Genomic DNA, 25,364 nt, shown 5'->3' with positions numbered 1-25,364 from the left:
TGATGGTGAAAGAGCATATTTCCTTCAGAAATGGGGGGAAACTACAGCGATTTTTCAAGCGATTGTCTTATACCAGCAGGTAGAAGAACGAGATTTATTTTACATGCATCTGAATGACAGCTCCTCACGGTCGAATTCAATCTAGCATTCAACACGTATGCAAACAGATGTACTAGGTGGAGTGCCAAGCGCCCAAGCGTGGCGTCTCAATCCAAATATACCTGGATCCAACATGAGAGGAGCCTCATAACTGACAACTTCATTGGCTACTTCGTACTACTCGTGCAGAACTGCAACGATTCTGCCTGTGAGCAACTACTGTGAAATTTCTGCAACGTTCAGTCTTCCTTCGATGAGATCTCTCACGAGACTGTTGGAAGAACGGCTTGATGATCCACCTTCCTGAATGGCTCTGTGTGAAGCGTCACGCAATTCTGCGGCTCTTCTTCTCATTTCTTGCCTACCATCATCGCCAAAATCCATGAGCTTTGTCACGGCAGAAGAGATTGTGGCCCTGCTGACAATGCCATCCTCCCTTCTCTGTTCCCTCAAGTTGATCCCGACCTTCCATTCATCAGCAAGAAGCCGGGCATTCACCAATTGATCCCAAGCAACCGGGAACGCAAGCACAGGCACTCCGGCGAACAGGGCCTCCAGTGTCGAGTTCCACCCACAATGGCTCAGGAAGCCGCCAACTGAGGGGTGGGACAGGACCTTCAGTTGGTCACACCATGGCACCACCAAGCCCTTGTCACCGGCGATCTGCTGTAGAGTGGTGGTGGTGGCCTTGTCCCGGGCCACCCAGAAGAACCTGACTGCGCTGTCTTGAAGCCCCATGGCAGCCTCTTCCAACTGTGAGGATGGCATTGAAACATGGCTGCCGAAAGAGATGTATAACACTGAATTTTTCGGTTGGGCATCCAGCCAGTCAGAGTATTTCTCACGCAGAATCTTGTCTGACTCGCCTTCAGGTGGCATATGTGGAATTGAAGGACCAAGTGTATATATGGGGCATGGAAGCACTTGTGATATTCCATCGATTGAACCAGCTTCAAGCTCATAGAAGGAGGTGAAGAGGACACACTGTGCTTTGCGCACATTGGAGAACACTTGCGCAGCTCGTTTCATCGGCAGCTCCCAGGAGCGAAATACCTTGATATCAGAACATTTTACTGACGACAGGGTTGGGAATGACAAATATTGATCCAAGGACTTGCAGCTTTGTCCTGCAGATCACAGAAGATCAGATATCTATATTTACTGAGTTGAGCAACTAAAAGTACATTTTCAAACACATTAGCACTGTAATCAACTGTGGTTGGAGATTCTGAATGCATGGAAGTTGGAAATTCCATCAGCAGATCAGCTAAAGAGTAAAGATATTGATTAATGGTACAACAATAGATAATTTTGTGGGATACCATTCATATCTTTTTTTATCAATAGCAAGTGTTTTTTTGTGATTCTGAATTCTGAAGATCACAAGCATCTGTAACTTTCTTGTTCAGAAGATGGAAACTGAAAGGACACGAGTTCAGAATTAGCACAGATGCAAGAACCAGGGGTTTGGAAACTGAATTAGTACAGTGTACAGATACAAATAGAAAATGAGCATAAAGTTTCAGAAGCAAGCTAATTGAAAATTCTTGACCAAGCATTCCAGAGATTCTAATAATCAGCTGTTATACTTCGTATGAATAAAATCTGCTAGTGATGTCAGGGATATTTATTCATTGAACCACAGCTGTGGAGAACAGTCTAATCGAGTAATCCTTGCATACCTTCCTGGATTGATGAGCACTATGATTACATCCTGAATTTTTGAGCGTGTATAAAAATTATTCCTGGATAATGGCATTTGGATGTGTTTGCTAATAGTGTTATGAGAGTTCCGGATGAAATAAGACGCACCAAATTCAGAAAATGATTCAGTTAAACTTTTTCTAGACCGAAACCATCACTACACTATTCAACAAGTTTTTGGAAGCAGCTTTGCTCATTAGACATTCAGATACCTGAACCTTCATGATTGCATGACAACTCATGAACCTTCAGCATAGACTATGATAAAAAGAAGCATGCCTCTTAGTTATTCACTATTAGTGTTACTAAAAGGACAGTTATTTAGCCATTTAGTACTCTCCTTTTAGGTATCTTTGCTAAGTAATTGTCTTGGCTAATGGCCACAGAAGAAGTTTTCTTCAGAAATGAGGAAAATTCAGATCACGCAGTGTAGAGTGGATATATCAGACTACCGCGATTTTGAATAACAAGATTATATTTACCCTACGTTTGAACAATCGAACTCCTAACGATCAAATTACAATATAGCATTCAGCACATCTGCAAAAAGAGGAAACAGGAAGGTGAGGCAGTCAAACCTTCTTCCCCTTCAGGGCCATCCACAGGCGGCCACTGGTCCATGTGGTAGAGCGCCAGGAAGAACGTGGCCGGCATGGTCCACAGCGAGCACACCGGTATCCCGCGCGCCGCGCCGGCGGCCACGCCCCACGTCAGGTAGGTGTCGACCACGACGGCGTCCGGCCTCCGCTCCAGCGCCAGCCGGTCCAGCAGCCGCTCCACGGGCTCCCCCATCTTGGTGGTAACGGCCTCGATGAAGCCGACGGAGTCAGCGCCGCGGCCGCGCTCGGAGGGGATGACGTTGGGGATGGTGGCGAGGCGGACGCGCCCGGGGAGCGTGGCGGGCACCCCCGCGGCGGCCAGCAGCGCGTGCCACTCCTCCGTGACGACGACGGTCACGGCGAGGTCGGCGTCGGCGGCGGCGATCTGGCGGCACACGACGAGCATGGGGTTGATGTGGCCGCGGCCCGGGTACGGCACCGCCACCACATGCCGAGAGCGAGACGCGGCCGCCGTCGACATTTTTCGCTACGGGCAGACTGCGAGCGAGTTTGGTGGAGCTTGACAACTAGTACTGCACGGCAACATTTTTTTTTTTTTTTGCGAAAGCTGCACGGCAACAAATTTTTGCGGGAGTATTTTTCACATGCTCTCGCACGGTCACTGAAAAGTCAGGGAGCAAAAGAAGAAGTCAAGGTTGATGTTCCACTTTTCCATCATGGTAGGATATTTCTAATGAGGTCCGGAAGATTAATTTGTTTTTTGTACCGTTTCACATAACGGATTGCACTTTGATTGTTTCTTTACTCGAGACGAGAAGAAGCAAGTGGCAATTATTGGGCTCGTTTAGTTCCCAAAATTTTTCTAACGCTACAGTAATTTCGAATGTTTGACCACTAATTAGGAGTATTAAATGTGGATAACTGACAAAACTCATTCCACAACCCCCGATGAAATTGCGAGACGAATCTTTTAAGTCCAATTGGACCATAATTAGACAATGTCGTGCTACATCAAACAACCTCTTATGACTGATTAATTAGGCTTAATAGATTCGTCTCGTGATTTCTCAGCTATCCATGTAATTAGTTTTATAATTAGATTCCACCGGTCAGACCGGTCTAAGCAAAACAGAGAGGTTGCACCCTCTGCCCCATAAAGGTGCAACCCGCCAAATTCCTAAGCTAAGGGTCTCTATCCACCACTTTCCACCCCTTTGCATCACGACGGATAAATTTAACGCAGCAGAGGCAGAAATCCACGTCCGGGTACCCTGAAATAAAAATATGTGGCAACAAACCCTGAGCAACTAATACTCAGCAAGACTTACCCGACCAGTGGGTATAACTTAGCCCACATACCTAGACATGAAAGCCTTTTGGCTGATAGTTATTTTTGCAGCTAAAGCGGCTAAAGTAATTCCCTACTTTCATTATTTTAGCCCCGGATTCTATATAAATTAACTCTAATCTAATATTTGCATAAATCAACTATAGCAAATATGGTGGTGCAATCAATAATAATTCAATGTGTTCAACATTATATGTATATATATACACATACATATACATATACATATACATAACTCACATTCTAACATTTTGCTACGATGCAGCAAAGAGATCAAGGCCCTCATAACCGTGAGACACGGCGAATCGATTCGATTTAACCTTGCAAGGTAGACCTAACCAACACGGCACGCAAAAGTCTCGTCGGACCCCACGCACCAACCTTTCCCCTCCCCGCCTCGAACTACAGGAACCAGCCCAACGATATATGATCAGCCGAGCTCAACGTGAGACAACCAAAAGTAAACATATGCATCCCCGATTCTCCGCGACTACTCGACTACCACAGGAGTTGGGTGCGGGTTCCTATACTTTCGAAGCAAAGCAGTACTCGGCTTACCGGTTTCGACTACCTCCTACTCCCGGTATGCGGTTAGTATAATTCAATCTCCGATCAGCACTGCCGACACCGACCGGTCCTTAACCGACACAGACGGGACTAAGACACCCAGGAACCCTGTCCTGCTGCCATACCTATGCATGCTTATCATTTCCCATCCGGTCTCATTTCTCCATTCATTTCATCTCAAATTCACAACTCAAGTACTGGAATACTAATATATTTTATATCTCGCGAGTAACCGGAAATTACTCGACTTCTAAACATCCTATACCTCGCGAGTGACAAGAAATCACTCATCTTCTACCAGAAACCATTAAGTATAGCACTTCTATCGACCTATACATACTAGTATAACTCAGGAAAATCTAGGGATCATACAACTAGGGTTCCAAATAACTCCTGAAACGTAATGCACAAGTAATAAATACATATATATAGGTGTCATAATTTAAAATAACAGGACATGCACCGGGGCTTGGCTTGCGTCTACTGCTCAGTGCTAGGGTCAGCTGGGCCTTGGGCCGCTTCCCCATGAACCTCCTGCGGCGGGGCTTGCCTCTGCGGCTCCTATGACTCCGCAACCACCTCGTACACCACATCCTCTGCCGCGGCTGCTACACGTATGCATATGCATATGACATGAGAAATGCATGCATGATTTATAAAAATTATACGTAACCAATAACTAAATTAATTTCTAACTATTTACACCAACAAACACTGACTTAACCCTCTCAACCCTGCTAGCACCGGTCAGACCGGTTCCCCATACCGGTCAGACCGGTCCCATTTAACTCAACCGAGATACCAGTCAGACCGGTCCCTCCGACCGGTCCTACCCAGACCACAAACTGGAATCAAAGTCGCGGCTAAACTAGCCCACAAATTTCAAATCCTTTCTAGGCCCTAGTTCATAGATGCATATAGATGATCTTGACCCAAAGAAATCGACTAAAACCCTCTAGAAAGATGGATTCATCCAATCCTAGATGAGATACTTTGGATGTGTCAACTAGCCCACAAATTCTAAATCCCTTCTAGGCTTTAGTTCATGGTTACATCTAGAGGTGTTTGACCAAAGGGATTCACCAATAACCACCGAGAAAAGGAGATCACCCAACCCTAGCTTGTTTACCTTGAATGAGCTCCTCCCCCACGAAGAACTCGGATCCACGGCTTCTCAGGGAGGGAATCACGAAGAAGAAGCTCCCCCACGCCGGTTCGATCCTTCCCTGGCTTTGGAATCAAGTGGAAAGGGAGGATTGGGGATTTGGGGCTTGAGGAGAGGGAGAGCTCAGGAGAGGCGAGCTGGGCACGGTGAGGGCGAGGGAGTTGGTGAGGGAGAGAGAGTGCAGTTTAAATGCTATGGGGCCCCTCAAAACGGTTGAAACCAGTTCAACCGGTCAGACCGGTCCTACCCAGACCACAAACTGGAATCCAAATCGCGGCTAAACTAGCCCACAAATTTCAAATCCTCTCTAGGCCCTAGTTCATAGTTACATCTAGAGGTGTTTGACCAAAGGGATTCACCTATAACCACCGAGAAAAGGAGATCACCCAACCCTAGCTTGTTTACCTTGAATGGGCTCCTCCCCCACGAAGAACTCGGATCCACGGCTTCCCAGGGAGGGAATCACGAAGAAGAAGCTCACCCACGCCGGTTTGATCCTTCCCTGGCCTTGGAATCAAGTGAAAAGGGAGGATTGGGGATTTGGGGCTTGAGGAGAGGGAGAGCTCGGGAGAGGCGAGCTGGGCATGGTGAGGGCGAGGGAGTTGGTGAGGGAGAGAGAGAGAGAGGGCAGTTTAAATGCTATGGGGCCCCTCAAAACGGTTGAAACCAGTTCAACCGGTCAGAACGGTCGCCCCGACCGGTCCAGCCCAGGCTGACAGAAGAAGCTTTGGTTTCATGCTTTGTTGTGTGAGGTTGAACTAATGACCTTAATTAATTCTAACTATAGTGGATTAACACCAGAGTGTTACAATCCTAGTGAATCTAGGTTTTGTTTCCTGGTGGCGACGGCGAGGCGGCGGCGTCGCCGCGGAATAAGTCCTTCTGGATTCTTCCTCGCCCCGTCGGCGCTCCGCTCTGGCTCCGGCAGCGAGTCCATGGAGGAGGGGCTTCGTCTGTGGAGCCTCTGTACAGGAGCTCATTCGCGGCGGCTCGTCGTCTCAGTGGAGCGGGGTCGCCGGTCTTTTGCTGCAGGAATGAAAGTGATCTAGGCCCCTAGGTGGGTTTTGGTGAATAATGACAAAACACATGTATATTTAATTATGTAATTAAGCATGTGTGTAGGTGATGAATATGTATAGGTGAATCAAGTGGTACGTATGGTCCCTCAAAAAGGAAATGAAAAGGCGGTGTTCAAGCATACTCATGAAATTAGATTTTATTTTTGAAATTTGAGTATAGGGACGCCGTACTATCAAGAGGGACTTAATTCAAAGGTGTTGACTTAAAACAAGTGCTCAAGAGAACCTAGACAAATACTTGTGAGCCACAAAACAATTCAAAAGAGAAAAAAAAATCGAAGTTTTTCCCTGCCTAACCCGGATACTCCGGGTATAGGGCCGGATACTCTGGACCTCTTTGCCCGGAGTGTCCGGGTGCTGTTCACGGGCTGAAAAACTAGAGTTGCCCGGAGTCTCCGGGTACCCTTTCGCCCAACGGCTATTTCTGGGCTGAAGACTATAAATACCCCCACCATACCCCTTCAGCCCTCTCTCTTGCCACTTTGACGAGCTGAACTCAAACCTAAGCCAAGAAAGAGCTCTCTCACTCCCTTTTCTCCATTCTTGAGTGTTTCCCTTGAGGGATTTGAGTGAGAAGCAAGCAAGAGCAAGGATTCGTACAAGTTTGTCTTATTCCCATCTCTTGAGCACTTGGTTTTGGTCAAGTCTACGGATTCAAGTTTGTTACTCTTGGAGCCTTGTGCTCCTAGACGGCTAGGCGTGCTTGTGATTGCTCAAACAAGATTGTGAGCTGCACAAGAAGTTTGTAAGCTCCATTCCTCGCCGAGGAATCCATAGTAAGTAACCTTGGGCTTGAGAGGTGATCTCGCCCTTGGAAGAGGAGCATAAGAGTTCTTGAGCACCGTCTCTCGAATCCTTCCTGAACGGAGACGTAGCACCTTCGGGTGTGAACTTCGGGAAACAAATCCTTGTCTCCTTCGTGTTAGTTTACTTGATTTCTTTGCTATTTGCTTGTGAGACTTCATTTCTAGGGTTTGAGCTCGATCTACTCACTCACGAGTTTCTAGTAAGTTTTGTTTGTTGGATATCAACCTTAAGAAACCCATGGTACTCATACTTTGACTCGATCTACTTTTCATACATAGATTCTTGCAGTTTCCTTTCAGGTCGTTCATACCCGGAGTATCCGGGATTCTACCCGGAGTATCCGGGCTGGTCTGTGTCTGACCTTTTTGTTAAGTGTTTTTTAAATTGCAGATTGCCTATTCACCCCCCTCTAGGCATCTTAAGATTCTTTCAATTGGTATCAGAGCAAGGCTCTCCATTCAAAGGGCTTAACCATCCGGAGAGGTCAAGATGTTGGATGATGAAAAGAATCCAGAGAATCCGGTTAATGAAGGTGAAAAAGGTGATCCCAGTGATAAAAGAGACAAAGACAAGAATGTAGAGCCATCCAACAACAACAAGAAGAGAAAGTATAAGAATGGTGGAGAAGAAAGTGAAGAAGAGACATCCGATGATGAGATGTCTTATGAGAAGTGGAAGGCATGGAGGAAAAAGAAGGAGCAAAGGAAGAAAAAGACTAGCTCCCGAGTTATTATCGATTCTAGTGATGACTCCGACTCCGATTCCAAGAGAAGAGCCTCACGCTCTTCAAACAAGGGCAGCTCATCAAAGTCAAAAGGCAAAGGTGATTATCGAAGAGTTGCTCATGACTACACTTTTTCTCTACCTAGTGAGCATAATGCATCAATTCACATGGGCAATCCACCTTTCTTTGATGGCTCCGGATATAACCAATGGAATACTAAGATGTTCGGCTACATGAATGCAATCCACAAGGATCTTTGGAAAGTTATGGAAGTTGGGTGTGAAATTCCGGATGAAGATGAAACTCCAACACCGATTCAAGCATATGTGCTACAAAGGAACTTTCAAGCATTGAACATCCTACACACATCCGTAAGTCCCGAAGTGTTTGTCAAGATAGAGGATGCACCAACCACCAAGGATGCTTGGGACACTCTTCAAGTAAATCATCAAGGTTCAAGGAAAGTCCGTGAATCAAGAATCAAGACATTAGAAGATGAATTGAGCCTATTCTCCATGAAAAAAGATGAAAATGTCAAAGAAATGTACAACCGCATGAAGAAGATCACAAATCAAATCAAATCACTTGGTGGTGACAAGTGGGGTGACCGTGAGATCGTGGACAAGCTCTTGACTGTGTATATGGCTAGGGATGTTACTCTACCTAGTTTGATTAGAGCCGAAAGAGGTTTCAAGCACTTCACCGCCGAGAATGTCCTTGGAAGAATTGAAGCTCACCATGATCAATTGAAGAGAGTCAAGATTAATCAAGATCTAGTCGAGCTTCAAGAACAAGCGGCCAAAAACAATGGGTTGGCACTTCAAGCTAAGTCAAAAGGCAAAGAAAAGGCAAATCAATCCTCAAAAATTGAAGGCACTAGTAGTGATGATGATAACGAGCTTGATGATGAACAAATGGCCTTCTTTATCAAGAACTTCACAAGAGTATTGAAGAAAAACAACTTTAGAAACTTTGGGAAGAACAAGAAGTATGAGCCAAGAAGAAGATCTAATAGGCCATGTTTTGGGTGTAACAAAGTTGGGCATTTCATTGCCGATTGCCCGGAAGAGAAGAAGAAGAACAAAGACACCAAAAAAAGCTCATCCAAGAGAGATAGATCAAGATACAAGAAGCAAGCCGGAGAAGCTCATCTTGGCCAAGAATGGGATTCACAACAAGAAAGTGAGTCCGAGAAAGAAGATGTTGCAACCATGGCTTTCAAGGCATCATCTCCACATCCTACAAGTTTGTTTGAAGATCTCACCGGCGATGAGGATGAAGATCCTATCATGTGCCTCATGGCTAAAAACTCCAAGGTAACATCTCCAAACTCATCAGATGATGAAATGGATAATGAAGTAGAAGTTGCTAAACTAGTCTAGAAATATGATAAAAGGGCCGCAACTAAAATGATGAAATTAGTTATGAAACTAGACGATGTGGATGAGACTCTTGAAACACAAGAAGAATTGCTTAGACTTGAGAGAGAAAAATTCATAGCTCTTGAAAAGGACCTCGTCTATGAAAGGGAGGAAAACAAGATGCTTGTGAACTCAATCAAAGTCAAGGATGGCACTCTTCTTGAGTTAAAAGAGTCACTCTATAGTGAAAAAGAAATAGTGGATGATTTGACTAGAAAATTTTCTTTTGTCAATGACACTAACACTTTCCTAAGGAAGGATAATGAGAAACTTCAAGAGAGCATGACAAGCTTACAAGCTAATCACACAGCACTTGAAGTTCAATTTAATACTCTTTGGGAAAGTACTTCTAAGACTAGAGAGACATCTAATTCATCGAGTCCTTCTGCGAGTAATGGATGTGCACGGTGCTATAATATCGATATTCAAACTTGTGCTACTAAACATGTTGAGATGAATGCAATGAAGAAAGAAATTTCTATACTCACTCATTTGTTACAAGAAGAAGCTTCATCACACACTCAAGTCCCAAAGAAAAATCCCTCAACAAGGGTAGGTGAGTTTGAGAAACACACCAAGGGATTTGGGTCAAGATACATGAGCAAGTTTGGGTTTGAAAAGGGTAAGGGACTTGGTAGGAATGGGCAAGGTACTCCACATGCCATTCCATTTACCAAAAACAAGGACAAGACCACCTTGGGTGCTCAAGGAGGTCTAGTAAACATGACCACTCCCGTTCACAAGACAAATGATGCGATTCAAAATGGTGGTCATGTCAAATTCATCAATAGAGGCACAACATGTGATGAGGGTGCTAAGATTGTTACATCCTCATTCAAAGAAGATAAGTTCAAGACCTCTAACCCAACCAAGATCAAGACACAAGAATCATCTCATGTATCCTTTTATGCCGATTATGTTTTGAGTAGGAACCACCGTGGTAAAGTGGTTGCCAAGTTTGTAGGACACCGTACATGGAACACAAAAGTGAAAAGTCATGTATGGGTGCCCAAAGTTCTTGTGACTAATATTAAAGGACCCAAGTATTGTTGGGTACCTAAAAGAAAAGAGTAACTTTGTTTTGTAGGGATACTCCTCCGGTGGATCTACTTGGGTGATTGATAGTGGATGCACAAATCATATGACCGGAGAAAGAAGTATGTTCGAAACAATAACCGCATTAAGTGGAGATCATGTAACATCCCAAAATTCGCCGAGTTAAATCGTGCGCTAATTAATTTCAAAATCGAGTTTTCCTCGTTGAGCTCAAAGTTTTTCCTTAAAGCCCTAACCCTAATATTACGGGAACTGTCCCTGTTCCGAACATCCCGATGTCCAATCCCTGACGCGGCCCTCTCTTTTTCTGTGCCGCGCGTCACAAACCACCGACCGCCGCGCCACGCCCGACCGACGCGCATGCGCGAGCAGTCGCGGTCGGCGCCGCGATCAGCGCGAATCCCGCCCTCCCTCTCTCTTTCTCTTTCTCTCCCTCCTTTTTCTTTTCTTTTTCCATTTTCCATTTTCTTTTTCCTTTCTTTCTCTTCCCCCTCCTTCCTTCGCCTGCTTCCCTCTTCTCCTCTGCTCCGCTCCCGCGCGCGCACCCAGCGGCTGCCTGTGCCCGGCTCCTCCTCCCCGAGCGCGCTCGGCCCGACCCGACCCCCCCTCGCCTGCACCCGCGAGCGCCCACACGTGCGGATGCGCGCGCCCACGCCACAGTCGCCGCGCGCGCGGCGCACCGAGCGGCGTACGCCGCGCACCTCCGCTCCCTGCCCGCACACCGCGCCCTGCACCGTGCACACACGCACGACACCGGCCACCCGCACACGCAGCAGTGCCGCCTGCCCAGGCGCTCTTCCACGTGCACCCACCGCCTACCGCTCCCTGCCTCGCCGCGACGCCCGCCACTGCGTGCCCGAGCTCGCCGCTACGCTCGGCACCGCCCCCGCGCAGGCGCGCGCACCCGCACCGCATTACCCCCCTCTGCGCGCCACGACACGGCCAGCGCTGCCCTGCTCCCATGTGAGTTCGCACGCCGCCCGTCGCCTAACTACAGCGCCACCACGGGCCCTGCCCGCGCGCCAGCACGCCGCCCGCCGCTGCTGCCCTGCGCTCGCCCCCGCTGCCGCTCGCGTCATATCACCTCTGCCCGTCCTCGCCGTCCGCGCCGCCGTGTCCCGACACCAGTAAGCGGCCGGAGCGCCATAACTCCGCCCCGCACCGCTCACCGGACGCCCACTGGCCACACCTACTCACCGCCACCGGCTCACCCCACCCCCACCGCCTCATTTCCTCTATAAAAGGAGCCTCCGCGACGCTCTTCGCCACCACGAGCCACCGCCGCTGCCCTAGCCTCTCCTCTGCTCCCCTAGCGCCGCCACCAGAACCGCCTCCGCCCGCCGCTGCTGGCCACCGTGGCCAGGCCGCCACACGCCACCTCCGCTCAAGGTGAGGCAGGGGATCAATCCCCCGCAGCTCCCTCTCTCTTTCCCCCTCGATCCCGGCCGCCGCCGTGGCCCAGAGAGCCCGAATCGGGCCGCCGCCGTCCCGCACGGCCGCCTCCCCTGTTTCCCGTGGAGAAGGAAGGAAGGGGATGGCAGTTTTGCCACTAGCCCCCTCCACTTTTCTCTAATCCATAAAGAGCCTTCCACTCTTTTGTCTTTATTCAAAAGGACCCCAGTCTTTTATCCTATTTCAAAATAAACCCTCCCACCTTATAAAATTAATTCTACATAGACCTCTGACCTTCCCGGAATGACTCAGATGTTTCCAAAAATTATAAACAGGCCCCTGCCTTCTCAAGATTAATTACAAATAGGCCCTAACTCTTTGTTTAACCCTAAACCTCCGTATAACTTATCATTTCATGCGCCAGACCATTTCCGTTTGACCCGAAACTTTGCCACGCCTTTTCTAATATAGTTTTGGGCCGTGCCATTAAGAAACCACCCGAAAATATCACTCCTATCGCCATATCTTAATTATTTCCGATTCGAGATCAACGATAAAACTTTTATTTTCTTTTTCTTGATTGTGTGTTTGTTTGTACGTGTCATAGACCACGGTGTGAACGAAGGAGAGCCCGTTGACAAGTAGTACTGCGAGCCCATGAACGAGGACCAATTCCGCGACCCCGAGCCTGAAGGACAGAGCTTCGACCAGGACCTCCCCGAAGGCTTCGAAGACGGCAAGTTCAATCCCATCCTTTGATGCATGCTTTTGTCCCAGTTTTTATAAACACAACCTATTGGCCTGTTTTACAAATTGCATATGATTTGCTTGCATGAAAATACGGTTGGATAGCCACCCCTTGATTTGTGATGACTATTCCTTGACCACCTAGATTAACGTCTGACTTTGCTTGGACGTTAATCGATATTAGAACGCTTAGGACTTTACTCATAATACTATTTATTTTATAAAGAAAATGCGTGCGTATGTGGGATGGGATAAATGTGGTGTTTTTGTAAAGAAAGTTTAGACGGGATGGATGGAATTTCTACGGATTTGCCATTTGGTGCGCTCGTGCCGATGTGGCAGGGCAAGGAAGGGAGATATCCATCTTGTCACAACTAAGGACCGAGTTGGTGTTACATCTCACCTAACTCCACTTTCGTGCAAACCACTCGACCGTTGAATGGGCAACGGCTTAGCATAAATCCCACTAGTTAATCTGATAGCCATCAGGAGAGCTGAGAGCAACGGGTGACTAAGGAGAAGGAATAAGTCCCGAGCGACTTATGCCCCGGTTATACCTAAGTGAACGGTCGATGACCCCTTGGTACATTCCGTGATGGCAAGTCAGGTTCAGCTAAGGTGGGTAATGGCTTTGTTGGGATCTGCACCGACACTAAGGTGATCGAGTTGTGGTACCCCACTTGTGGGTAAAGTTGCACACCTCTGCAGAGTTGAAACCTATTCGAATAGTCTGTGCCCACAGAATTGGGCGAGTTACGGTGTGGTCTCACAACTAGTGTTTACTTTGGGATGGGTTGGCGTGAGTTGTTTTGGAAATGTGTCCGGCAGTCATGCCGTGTGCTACGGCAGATGGGGAGTCCGGTAGCAGTCTAAAACTTGGATCCCGTGTGGATCAACCCTTTGTGTTACTCGGTATAAGAAAACTGGTTTTAGAAATGTTTTCTTTCAAATGAACCGCTGCATAAAATATTGCTTTCCGTAAATCAAACCCTAGCCGTAACCTTGATTTATCCTGTGCATTATATTCTGCTTATACCCCTCTGTGGGTGTGGTTGGACTTACTGAGTACGTTTGTACTCACCCCATTCTTTGTTTTTACAGAAGAAGATCCAGACTTTGTGCCCGACGACGTTGAGTAGGGGTACCGTCCTGCACCCAGCCTTGCCTGTGAATTAGGGTCACCCGTAGGAGATACCGCATGGCGCCAGACTATGATGATTTTCTCTTTGTTTTTAATATCATTGCGTGTGTGTGGATTGTAATCCTCGCGATAGTGGCGCTTCTCTGCTCACTACCGCGTAGAGTTGTACGGTAATGAACCATCTGATGTAATAAATGTGTCATCAGCCCCCTGGGACTGATGTTTGTAACACATTTAAGTCTTCTCTTATGAGGGGACGCTTCAGGTGGTATCAGAGCCGTAGGTTGGCCGTTGGACGTGACCCTAGGAGCGAAACCCTGTTTCTGGCCCTTTTTCACTTGGACTTTTCTTTCCTTAGTCTTTCTTTCACACAAACACTCACCACTGGTTTTTGCCCTGTTCCAGATGGCTGACAATGGATGGATTGGCGGAATCTGCCACGCAGAGCCCGGCCTTCCCAAGTTACTGATACTCAGCCTGGAACGCATCGGAGTTGTGGACCCACCAGGGTTCCTCTATCGGGAGTACCACTCCAAGGGCACTCTTCGGTGTGATCTGATGATCTTCATAGGAAGAAGCACCCGCTACCCTGATGTGGATCCTTGGTTCATCTCCACCACTGGATTCCGCTTCCCGGACACCTACCGGAAAGCCGCCCGTAAAGCCCTCCGACGTCTACGCGTGATCTACAGGCACCACCTTCAGCGGACTCCTATGGGATTTTTCCCGCCGACTGAAGGAAGAGGACGCACATGGATTGCCCGAATGAGAGGACTTAGAAGAGAAGAAGAAGAAGACCTAGAAGACACGGTCTCTCACCTATCCATCTATCTCACCGGCCTGGATGAGCTCTACCGTGAACAAGTGGCACAACTGAAGCAACAAGTCCACAGAGCAGAGAAGGCAACCCAAGAAGCTGGATGAACAACGGATAAGAGCCGTACACGCCGAATATTCTCTAGCCGCTCTCCAAGTCCAAATGCAAGAAAAAGAGGTAGAACTGGAAGAACAACAGGCAAGAGCCACATGCGCTAAGAATTCCCTAGCCGCCCTCCAAGCTCGAATGCGAGAGTACGAGGCTCGCAGAGGAATAGGTGGATGGATAGAGGAAGAAGAAGAAGAGGAACCCATGGAAACCCATTGGGATGTTGGTACTCAGACCGAAGAAGAAGAACCCGAAGAAACCCACTGGGACAAAGGTACTCAGATAGAAGATGACGTGTTGGAACAGTACCTTCCACTGAAGAAGCGCCCTCTTAGGATTGAGGAAGAGTCCCCATGATAAGCCCCCCCTAAGCTAGAACCTCTGCCCTAATAATTGTGTAACCATGAAGTTTGTACCACCACCATGTTGCAATAATAAATATCATCTACTCCCTTTGTGTACCCCCAAATAATTTGTGCAAGTTTCCACACTATCTTTGTTTTCAGATGGCTGAGGAAGGATGGACCTAGGGCGACTGCCAAGCTGCGCCTGGCTTCCCCAGCCTCTTGATCAACGCCCTGGAAGGCCTTGGCGTCACGGAACGCCCAAGGTACTATAGCAGAGAGTACGAGCACCATGGTACCCTCCGCTGCAGGGTGATCCTAGTCATCGCCAGAAGTGATCGCTACCTCGACATCCAATCATGACGAGTGACCGCTACGGGATTTAGGCACCAAGACACCTATCCCTTAGCCATCAGGAAGGCACTCCGCTACCTGTGCCGGATTTTCGAAGAACACCTAGCTCCCATGCCAATGAGGTTCTTTCCACCGGCCATCAGAACCCCAGTTTGGGAAGCACGCATGAGAAGTCTGGAACGGCGCCGCCATGAAGTGGGCCCTCTGTACCAAGTGGCTACCTACCTAGCCGCCTTGGATCAGCTCTTTGACGAGCAAGCCAACATTCTGAGGGAGCAGACTCACCAAGCCGAACAAGCAGAGCTCGCAGTGAGACTGCAACAGATACGAGCAGCCCAAGCCGAGGCAAGAGCCGCAGCCGCAGTCAGCAGAGAAGCAGTTGCTCAGGAGAGCCTCAGGCAAGCCCGAGACCGGCATATGCAAGAATGGACCAGAAGTGGAACCCCGGTCCTGGCAATTGGGGAAGACCAAGTTCTACTCGGGACACCCGTCATAGGATGGGGACCAGTCGTGACAACCCCACAAGCACCACCCGAGAACCCCGAAGGGTCTACTGCTGTCGGTGAAGGAGAGGCTGCTGCGCAACCCCAGGAGAACGAGAACTTAGAGGACGGCGAGCAAGGACTACTCACACACTCCGCCCCAGAAGAAGGCTCGCCCCGCGAGTGAAATACCCGACGTCACCCTAGTGTTATACCTCCCAGCCCTACTGGCTTATGTTGTACCCTTAGCGTGAACCTGTACCCGGACGTGTAGTACGTGTTTAGTCTTGCCCTGTGTTGTACCCCCCCTTGCAGTAATGAAGTTGTTTGTGCTTATTGTTTGCTATGTTTGTGTGCTTGTTGGTTGTGTGTTTGTCGGCAGAAGGTAGATTCTGCCTTTTCAAAAATACGATTTGAACAACTTAAACATCACTTAATCTCAAATCTCACAAAAACTCTACCCAATTTACAGATGGCTTCCTGAAGCGTTACGAGGGTCTCCCGCATTCGGAACCCTCCGGTCGCTGATGTGGGAGTGCAACCGAATGGACAGAATCCTCCTCAGGATGAACAAGAAGTGAGCCAGAACCGAGGAGAAAATCAAGAAGTGCCACTGCCACCACCCCCACCCCTCGGAGACCTGGCACAAATAATCCACAATCAGACCCTCATCCTAGAAACACTGGCCAATGCACTTGTCAATAGGTAGCCACGAGGACAAACCATGAATGACAAGCTGACGGCTTTCCTAAGGACCAAGCCGCCCACCTTTGCTGGATCCAGCAACCCCTTGGATGCAGATGATTGGCTTTGTGTGATCTAGAGGAAACTTGAGCCATTCGAGTGCCAGGATCGAGATAAAGTTCTGCTGGTAGCACATCAACTCACCGGGTCTGCCTTAGCCTGGTGGAAGAATTACTGCGCTGCTGCCAAAGATGCCTCCACCATCACTTGGAGTGAATTCGTGAAGGAGTTCCGCTGCTACCATATCCCCTCGGCCACCATGAAGCGCAAGGCGGATGAATTCCGCGCACTTCAGCAAGGGAGTATGACGGTGGAAGAGTATACACACCAGTTTATGGAGCTGGCTTGCTATGCACCAGAAGAAGTGGACGACGACGAGAAGAAGCAGGATTTGTTCAAGAAGGGACTAAACCCAGAACTCAGGACCCTGCTCACCCCTCAGATCTATCCTGATTTCAACACCTTGATGAACAAGGCAATCCTAATAGAGAAGGCCAAGGCTGATGAAAGAAAGGATAACAAGCGCAAGTTCCTGGAGAGCAAGTCTCGCCAGCAGGATCATTTCCAGAGGCCCAGAAGCTTCAGCTACAACGCACCAAGGTCCCAAGCCCCAATGCAGTACAGAACTCAGTCTCAAGTGACAGGACTACGGGCCCCTAACACCCAGCCCAGAACCCAGAACACCATGAGGGCCCCGCAGAGTAACGCAAGCCAGGTCACCACCACCAACAACAATGTGAGGGCCTGCTTCAACTGCCGAGAGACGGGGCATTTCATCGCCAACTGCCCCTATGCCAAGAACAAGCCAGCTACGTCAGCCTTCTCTAATACAGTGAATGGACCAAAGCCAGTCCTGACCGGTGCCAACCGAGTGCCCATCCGCAACAACAGCAACGCCAACAACAACAGTCAGCAGATGAGGCAGCCCCAGCAGTCATTCAGACGAGCCTGCGTCAACCACATCAATGCACAGGAGGCTCAAGGAGCTCAGGGCGTAGTACTTTGTTGAGTACCTAGTCAGCTCAGCCCTTGCAACAGTATTATTTGATTCTGGAGCATCACACTCTTTCATATCCTCGAGTTTTGTGGAAAAGCACAAAATACCTACAGTACTACTAAAAACACCCCTATTAACCCGGACGCCTGGAGGTGACATCAAGTGTCAACTAGGTTGTCTACGGGTAAGGATCAACTTAAGTGGGGTAGAATTTTTAGCAGACTTAGTAGTACTAAAGTCCAAGGGGATAGATGTGATCCTTGGAATGGACTGGCTAAGCCGACACAATGGCCTCATAGGATGTACCGACAAGGTGGTACACCTCACGAACCCGGAAGGAGTCTGAGTGACCTGTCATACCCGGGAGAGTGGAGCAAACCCGATGGTATTTAGCATGGAAGCCAAGTCCTTGGAAGAAGACCCAGTAGTGAATGAATACCCAGATGTCTTTCCTGAAAAACTTCCCAGTATGCCACCAGATAGGGATGTAGAGTTTGTTATTGACCTTGTTCCTGGAACCGCCCCCATAGCCAAGAGACCCTATAGGATGGCAGCCTCTGAGTTGGCGGAATTAAAGTAACAACTAGAGGAACTACAATGAATTGGCTTCATCAGGCCAAGTTCGTCTCCTTGGGGAGCCCCGGTGCTATTTGTTAAAAAGAAGGATGGAAGTATGAGGTTGTGTGTAGATTACCGGACACTGAACAAAGTCACTATCAAGAACAAGTACCCCCTTCCCAGGATCGATGACCTTTTTGATCAGTTAAAAGGGGCCAAGTACTTCTTCAAGATCGATCTGAGGTCCGGATATTTTCAGCTCAAGATTAGGGAGAGCGATATCCCGAAGACAGCCTTTGTCACCCGATACGGGCAGTTTGAGTTCACAGTGATGTCTTTTGGACTGACAAATGCACCTGCTTATTTTATGAACCTCATGAACAAGGTGTTTATGGACGAGTTAGATAAGTTTGTCGTAGTCTTCATCGACGACATACTTATTTACTCGAAGAGTATCCAGGAGCACGAGCAACACTTGAGGGTAGTTTTGGAAAAGCTGAGAGTGCATAGGCTATACGCCAAATTCAGCAAGTGTGAATTCTGGCTGGAGAAGGTAGCCTTCCTTGGTCATATTCTGACCGCGGAAGGAGTAGCAGTGGATCCCGAAAAGGTCGAAGCAGTCTCCAACTGGCAGCAACCAACCAACGTCAGTGAGATCAGAAGTTTTCTCGGATTAGCAGGGTATTATCGAAGATTCATTGAGGGATTTTCCAAGATAGCTCAGCCCATGACAGAACTACTCAAGAAGGAGAAGAAATTCACCTGGACGGAGTCGTGTGAAAGGAGTTTCCAGGAATTGAAGCAAAGACTGACGACCGCTCCAGTACTAACCCTACCGGATATTCATCGGGATTTTGTCATCTATTGTGATGCATCCCGACAAGGATTGGGTTGTGTGCTGATGCAAGACGGGAAAGTAGTTGCATATGCTTCCCGCCAGCTAAGGTATCATGAGCAGAACTACCCAACCCATGATTTGGAACTTGCAGCCGTAGTGCACGCACTTAAAATTTGAAGGCATTATTTGATTGGAAATAAGTGCGAAATCTATACCGACCACAAGAGCCTGAAGTACATTTTCACCCAGCCGGATTTGAACTTAAGGCAGAGAAGATGGCTGGAATTGGTCAAAGATTATAATTTGGAAATCCATTATCACCCTGGTAAAGCAAATGTAGTAGCTGATGCCCTAAGTCGGAAATCCTACGGGCCCAAAGATGAGCATTTACGAGAGGAAATTGCCCGATTAAACGTGCACATTGTTCCTCGAGGCTCCAGCCAAGTACTGAACGTTCAATCCACTCTAGAAGAAAGAATCAGGAAAGCCCAAAGATCGGACAAGGGACTGATGGAAATCCGGAGGCAGACCGGAGAAAATAAGGCCCCAGACTTTAGAGTGGATAATAGGGGAACCTTATGGTATAAAGATAGAATTTGTGTGCCCCAGAAAGGAGACTTCGGGCAGATAGTCATGGATGAAGCTCACAACTCGGCATATTCCATTCACCCAGGATCCACCAAAATGTATATGGACTTAAAACAAAAATATTGGTGGAATGGGATGAAGGCTGATATTGCACGGTTTGTCGCCCGTTGTGATACTTGTCAAATAATCAAGGCCGAACATCAGAAGCCAGCAGGGCTGTTGCAACCCCTACCTATCCCGGTTTGGAAGTGGGACGAGATAGGATGGATTTTGTGGTGGGTCTGCCTAGGACCCAGAATGGACATGACTCCATATGGGTAATAGTGGACCGACTCACTAAAGTGGCTCACTTCATACCCGTACGGACTAATTACGGCGGAGAAAAGCTAGCCAAGCTCTATGTGGAGAACATAGTGAAGTTGCATGGTGTGCCCAGCCACATTGTTTCAGATAGAGGGACCCAGTTCACCTCTAGGTTTTGGAAAAGTTTACATAAAGCCAAGGGCACCAAGTTGGATTTCAGCTCTGCTTATCACCCACAGACGGATGGCCAGACAGAAAGAGTGAATCAGATTATGGAAGATATGTTGAGAGCATGTGTCCTCACCTATGGCAAAGATTGGGAGCAGAGTCTACCCTATGCCGAGTTTTCATACAACAACGGGTATCAAGCAAGCTTGAGCATGTCGCCGTTCGAAGCTCTTTACGGAAGAAAATGCAGAACCCCTCTGATGTGGTCAGAAGTTGGAGAACGTGCCCTAGTCGGGCCCGCACTCATAAAAGAAGCCGAGGAAAGAGTAGCAGAAATCCGCGAGAAGTTAAAGGCCGCCCAGTCTCGACAGAAGAGCTACCCGGACAAGAAAAGACGGGAAATAATTTTCAACCCCGGAGACTTCGTCTATCTCAAGGTGTCGCCCATTCGAGGAACCCGAAGGTTTCAGGTGCAAGGAAAGCTGGCCCCTCGGTACATTGGACCATACCAAGTCCTGAAGAAAGTCGGAGCAGTAGCATACCGTCTGGAACTACCGGAAGAAATGTCAGATATACACCCGGTATTTCATGTCTCGCAATTAAGAATGTGTTTAAAGGTACCCGAGACAGAACACGTGCCAATAGAAGTAATAGATCTGCAGCCAGACTTGCGATATCAGGAGATACCGATCAAGATTCTGGACACTGTCAATAAGAGAACTAGAAACTCTGAAGTACGGATATGCAGAGTCCAGTGAAGCAGACACGGAGTGGAAGAAGCTACGTGGGAACGCGAAGACGCTTTAAAGAAGGAGTTTCCCCACCTGTTTAGGAACCAGCCGAATCTCGAGGACGAGATTCATTTTAAGTGGGGTAGGTTTGTAACATCCCAAAATTCGCTGAGTTAAATCGTGCGCTAATTAATTTCAAAATCGAGTTTTCGTCGTTGAGCCCAAAGTTTTTCCTTAAAGCCCTAACCCTAATATTTCGGGAACTGTCCCTGTTCCGAACATCCCGATGTCCAATCCCTGACGCGGCCCTCTCTTTTTCTGTGCCGCACATCACAAACCACCGACCGCCGCGCCACGCCCGACCGACGCGCGTGCGCGAGCAGTCGCGGTCGGCACCGCGATCGGCGCGAATCCCGCCCTCCCTCTCTCTTTCTCTTTCTCTCCCTCCTTTTTCTTTTCTTTTTCCATTTTCCATTCTTTCTCTTCCCCCTCCTTCCTTCTCCCGCTCCCCCCTTCTCCTCTGCTCCGCTCCTGCGCACGCGCCCAGTGGCTGCCTATGCCCGGCTCGACCTCCCCGAGCGTGCTCGGCCCGCCCCCCCTCGCCTGCACCCGCGAGCGCCCACACGTGCGGACGCGCGCGCCCACGCCACAGTTGCCGCGCCGCGGCGCACCGAGCGGCGTACGCCGCGCGCCTCCGCTCCCTGCCCGCACACCGCGCCCTGCACCGTGCGCACGGGCACGCCCACCGGCCGCCCGCACACGCAAGCAGTGCCGCCCGCCCACGCGCTCTTCGATGTGCCACCCGCCGCCTGCCACTCCCTGCCTCGTCGCGACGGCCCGCCGCTGCGTGCCCGAGCTCGCCGCTACGCTCGGCGCCGCCCGCGCGCACGCGCGGGCACGCGCACCGCCATTACCCCCCTCTGCAGCGCACGACCACGGCCAGCGCTGCCCTGCTCCCATGTGCGTTTCGCGCGCCGCCCGTCGCCTAACTAACAGGCACCGCCACGGGGCCCTGGCCCCGCGCGCCAGGCACGCCGCCCGCTGCCCTGCAGGCTCGCCCCCGCTGCCGCTCGCGTCACATCACCTCGGGCCCGTCCCTGCCGGCCGCGCCGCCGCGTCCCGACGCCAGCGAAGCGGCCGGAGCGCCATAAAAGGAGCCTCATTTCCTCTATAAAAGGAGCCTCTGCGATGCTCTTCGCCACCACGAGCCGCCGCCCTAGCCTCTCCTCTGCTCCCCTAGCGCCGCCACCAGAACCGCCTCCGCCCGCGCCGCTGGCCACCGTGGCCAGGCCGCCACACGCCACCTCCGCTTGAGGTGAGGCAGGGGATCAATCCCCCGCAGCTCCCTCTCTCTTTCCCCCTCGATCTCGGCCGCCGCCATGGCCCAGAGAGCCCGAATCGGGCCGCCACCGTCCCGCACGGCCGCCTCCCCTGTTTCCCGTGGAGAAGGAAGGAAGGGGATGGCAGTTTTGCCACTAGCCCCCTCCACTTTTCTCTAATCCATAAAGAGCCTTCCACTCTTTTGTCTTTATTCAAAAGGACCCCTGTCTTTTATCCTATTTCAAAATAAACCCTCCCACCTTATAAAATTAATTCTACATAGACCTCTAACCTTCCCGGAATGACTCAGATGTTTCCAAAAATTATAAACAGGCCCCTGCCTTCTCAAGATTAATTACAAATAGGCCCTAACTCTTTGTTTCACCCTAAACCTCCGTATAACTTATCATTTCATGCGCCAGACCATTTCCGTTTGACCCGAAACTTTGCCACGCCTTTTCTAATATAGTTTTGGGCCGTGCCATTAAGAAACCACCCGAAAATATCACTCCTATCACCATATCTTAATTATTTCCGATTCGAGCTCAACGATAAAACTTTTATTTTCTTTTTCTTGATTGTGTGTTTGTTTGTACGTGTCATAGACCATGGTGTGAACGAAGGAGAGCCCGTTGACAAGCAGTACTGCAAGCCCGTGAACGAGGACCAATTCCGCGACCCCGAGCCTGAAGGACAGAGCTTCGACCAAGGCCTCCCCGAAGGCTTCGAAGACGGCAAGTTCAATCCCATCCTTTGATGCATGCTTTTGTCCCAGTTTTTATAAACACAACCTATTGGCCTGTTTTACAAATTGCATATGATTTGCTTGCATGAAAACACGGTTGGATAGCCACCCCTGGATTTGTGATGACTATTCCTTGACCACCTAGATTAACGTCTGACTTTGCTTGGACGTTAATCGATATTAGAACGCTTAGGACTTTACTCATAATACTATTTATTTTATAAAGAAAATGCGTGCGTATGTGGGATGGGATAAATGTGGTGTTTTTGTAAAGAAAGTTTAGACGGGGTGGATGGCATTTCTACGGATTTGCCATTTGGTGTGCTCGTGCCGATGTGGCAGGGCAAGGAAGGGAGATATCCATCTTGTCACAACTAAGGACCGAGTTGGTGTTACATCTCACCTAACTCCACTTTCGTGCAAACCACTCGACTGTTGAATGGGCAACGGCTTAGCATAAATCCCACTAGTTAATCTGATAGCCATCAGGAGAGCTGAGAGCAACGGGTGACTAAGTTGAAGGAATAAGTCCCGAGCGACTTATGCCCCGGTTATACCTAAGTGAACGGTCGATGTCCCCTTGGTACATTCCGTGATGGCAAGTCAGGTTCAGCTAAGGTGGGTAATGGCTTTGTTGGGATCTGCACCGACACTAAGGTGATCGAGTTGTGGTACCCCACTTGTGGGTAAAGTTGCACACCTCTACAGAGTTGAAACCTATTCGAATAGTCCGTGCCCACGGAATTGGGCGAGTTACAGTGTGGTCTCACAACTAGTGTTTACTTTGGGATGGGTTGGCGTGAGTTGTTTTGGAAATGTGTCCGGCAGTCGTGCCGTGTGCTACGGCGCATGGGGAGTCCGGTAGCAGTCTAAAACTTGGATCCCGTGTGGATCAACCCTTTGTGTTACTCGGTATAAGAAAACTGGTTTTAGAAATGTTTTCTTTCAAATGAACCCCTGCATAAAATATTGCTTTCCGTAAATCAAACCCTAGCCGTAACCTTGATTTATCCTGTGCATTATATTCTGCTTATACCCCTCCGTGGGTGTGGTTGGACTTGCTGAGTACGTTTGTACTCACCCCATTCTTTGTTTTTACAGAAGAAGATCCAGACTTTGTGCCCGATGACGTTGAGTAGGGGTACCGTCTTGCACCCAGCCTTGCCTGTGAATTAGGGTCACCCGTAGGAGATACCGCATGGCGCCAGACTCTGATGATTTTCTCTTTGTTTTTAATATCATTGCGTGTGTGTGGATTGTAATCCTCGCGATAGTGGCGCTTCTCTGCTCACGACCGCGTAGAGTTGTACGGTAATGAACCATCTGATGTAATAAATGTGTCATCAGCCCCCTGGGACTGATGTTTGTAATACATTTAAGTCTTCTCTTATGAGGGGACGCTTCAGATCATTTCATTACCTTTGCGGGAAATCAAAAGGGAAGAGTGCTTGGTACCGGTAACATTAATCTAAACTCAAAGTTCACTCTCTCAAAAGTTCTTTTAGTTGAGTCACTTGGTTATAATTTGTTGTCCATCTCACAACTTTGTGATTCGGGCTTCAATTGTTTGTTCACTAACGAGGGTATGACCGTCATTAGAAGAAGCGACGACTCCGTTGCTTTCAAGGGGGTGCTCAAGGGAAAGCTCTATCTTGTGGATTTCTCTCAAGAGAGGGCTCAACTTGACGCTTGCTTGATAGCAAAGTCTAGCTTGGGTTGGTTATGCCATCGCCGACTAGCTCACGTTGGGATGAGAAATCTCAACAAACTTCTAAAGGGGGATCACATCCTAGGACTAACAAATGTTTCTTTTGAGAAAGATCGTGTTTGTAGTGCGTGCCAAGCCGGGAAGCAAGTTTGTGTTCCACATCCATCAAAGAGCATCGTCACCACCGTCAAGCCATTTGAACTTCTACACATGGATCTCTTTGGTCCGGTGGCGTATATTAGCATTGGTGGTAACAAATATGGTCTTGTCATTGTTGATGATTATTCTCGTTTCACTTGGGTATTCTTTTTGCATGACAAAAGTGTAGTGCAATAGACCTTCAAGAAGTTTGCAAAAAGAGCTCAAAATAAATTTGAGACTAAGATCAAGAAAGTGAGAAGTGACAACGGCACCGAATTCAAGAACACTAACGTAGAAGAGTTTTTAGATGAAGAGGGCATTGGTCATGAGTTCTCGGTTCCATACACTCCTCAACAAAATGGAATTGTTGAGAGGAAAAATAGAACTCTCATTGAGGCCGCAAGAACAATGCTTGATGAGTACAAGATCTCGGATCAATTTTGGGTGGAAGCAATCAACACGGCATGTCATGCAATCAACCGCCTATATCTTCACAAGATCTTGAACAAGACGGCATATGAGCTTCTACTTGGTAAAAAGCCTAATGTGTCTTACTTTAGAGTTTTTGGAAGTAAGTGCTTCATTCTTAACAAGAAGTCAAAGAACTC

The 25,364-nt window shown here is 48.7% G+C and overlaps 1 protein-coding gene across 1 annotated transcript; it reads right to left on the bottom strand.

The window, feature by feature from the left end:
* LOC120708389 (UDP-glycosyltransferase 87A2-like) lies at nucleotides 1-2,969 on the bottom strand. Its single transcript, XM_039993602.1, has 2 exons — nucleotides 2,382-2,969; nucleotides 1-1,226 (listed from the first exon to the last, which is right to left on the bottom strand). The coding sequence occupies exons 1-2, from the start codon at nucleotides 2,881-2,883 to the stop codon at nucleotides 316-318; spliced, it is 1,413 nt and encodes a 470-aa protein (XP_039849536.1). The 5' UTR covers nucleotides 2,884-2,969; the 3' UTR covers nucleotides 1-315.
* Between the last annotated feature and the right edge of the window lie 22,395 nt (nucleotides 2,970-25,364).

The sequence above is a fragment of the Panicum virgatum genome, chromosome 5K, assembly GCF_016808335.1.
Source record: "Panicum virgatum strain AP13 chromosome 5K, P.virgatum_v5, whole genome shotgun sequence".
NCBI lineage: Eukaryota > Viridiplantae > Streptophyta > Magnoliopsida > Poales > Poaceae > Panicum > Panicum virgatum.
Note: the sequence above shows the minus strand (reverse complement) of the source record. Positions and strands in the feature narration are given on the sequence as shown.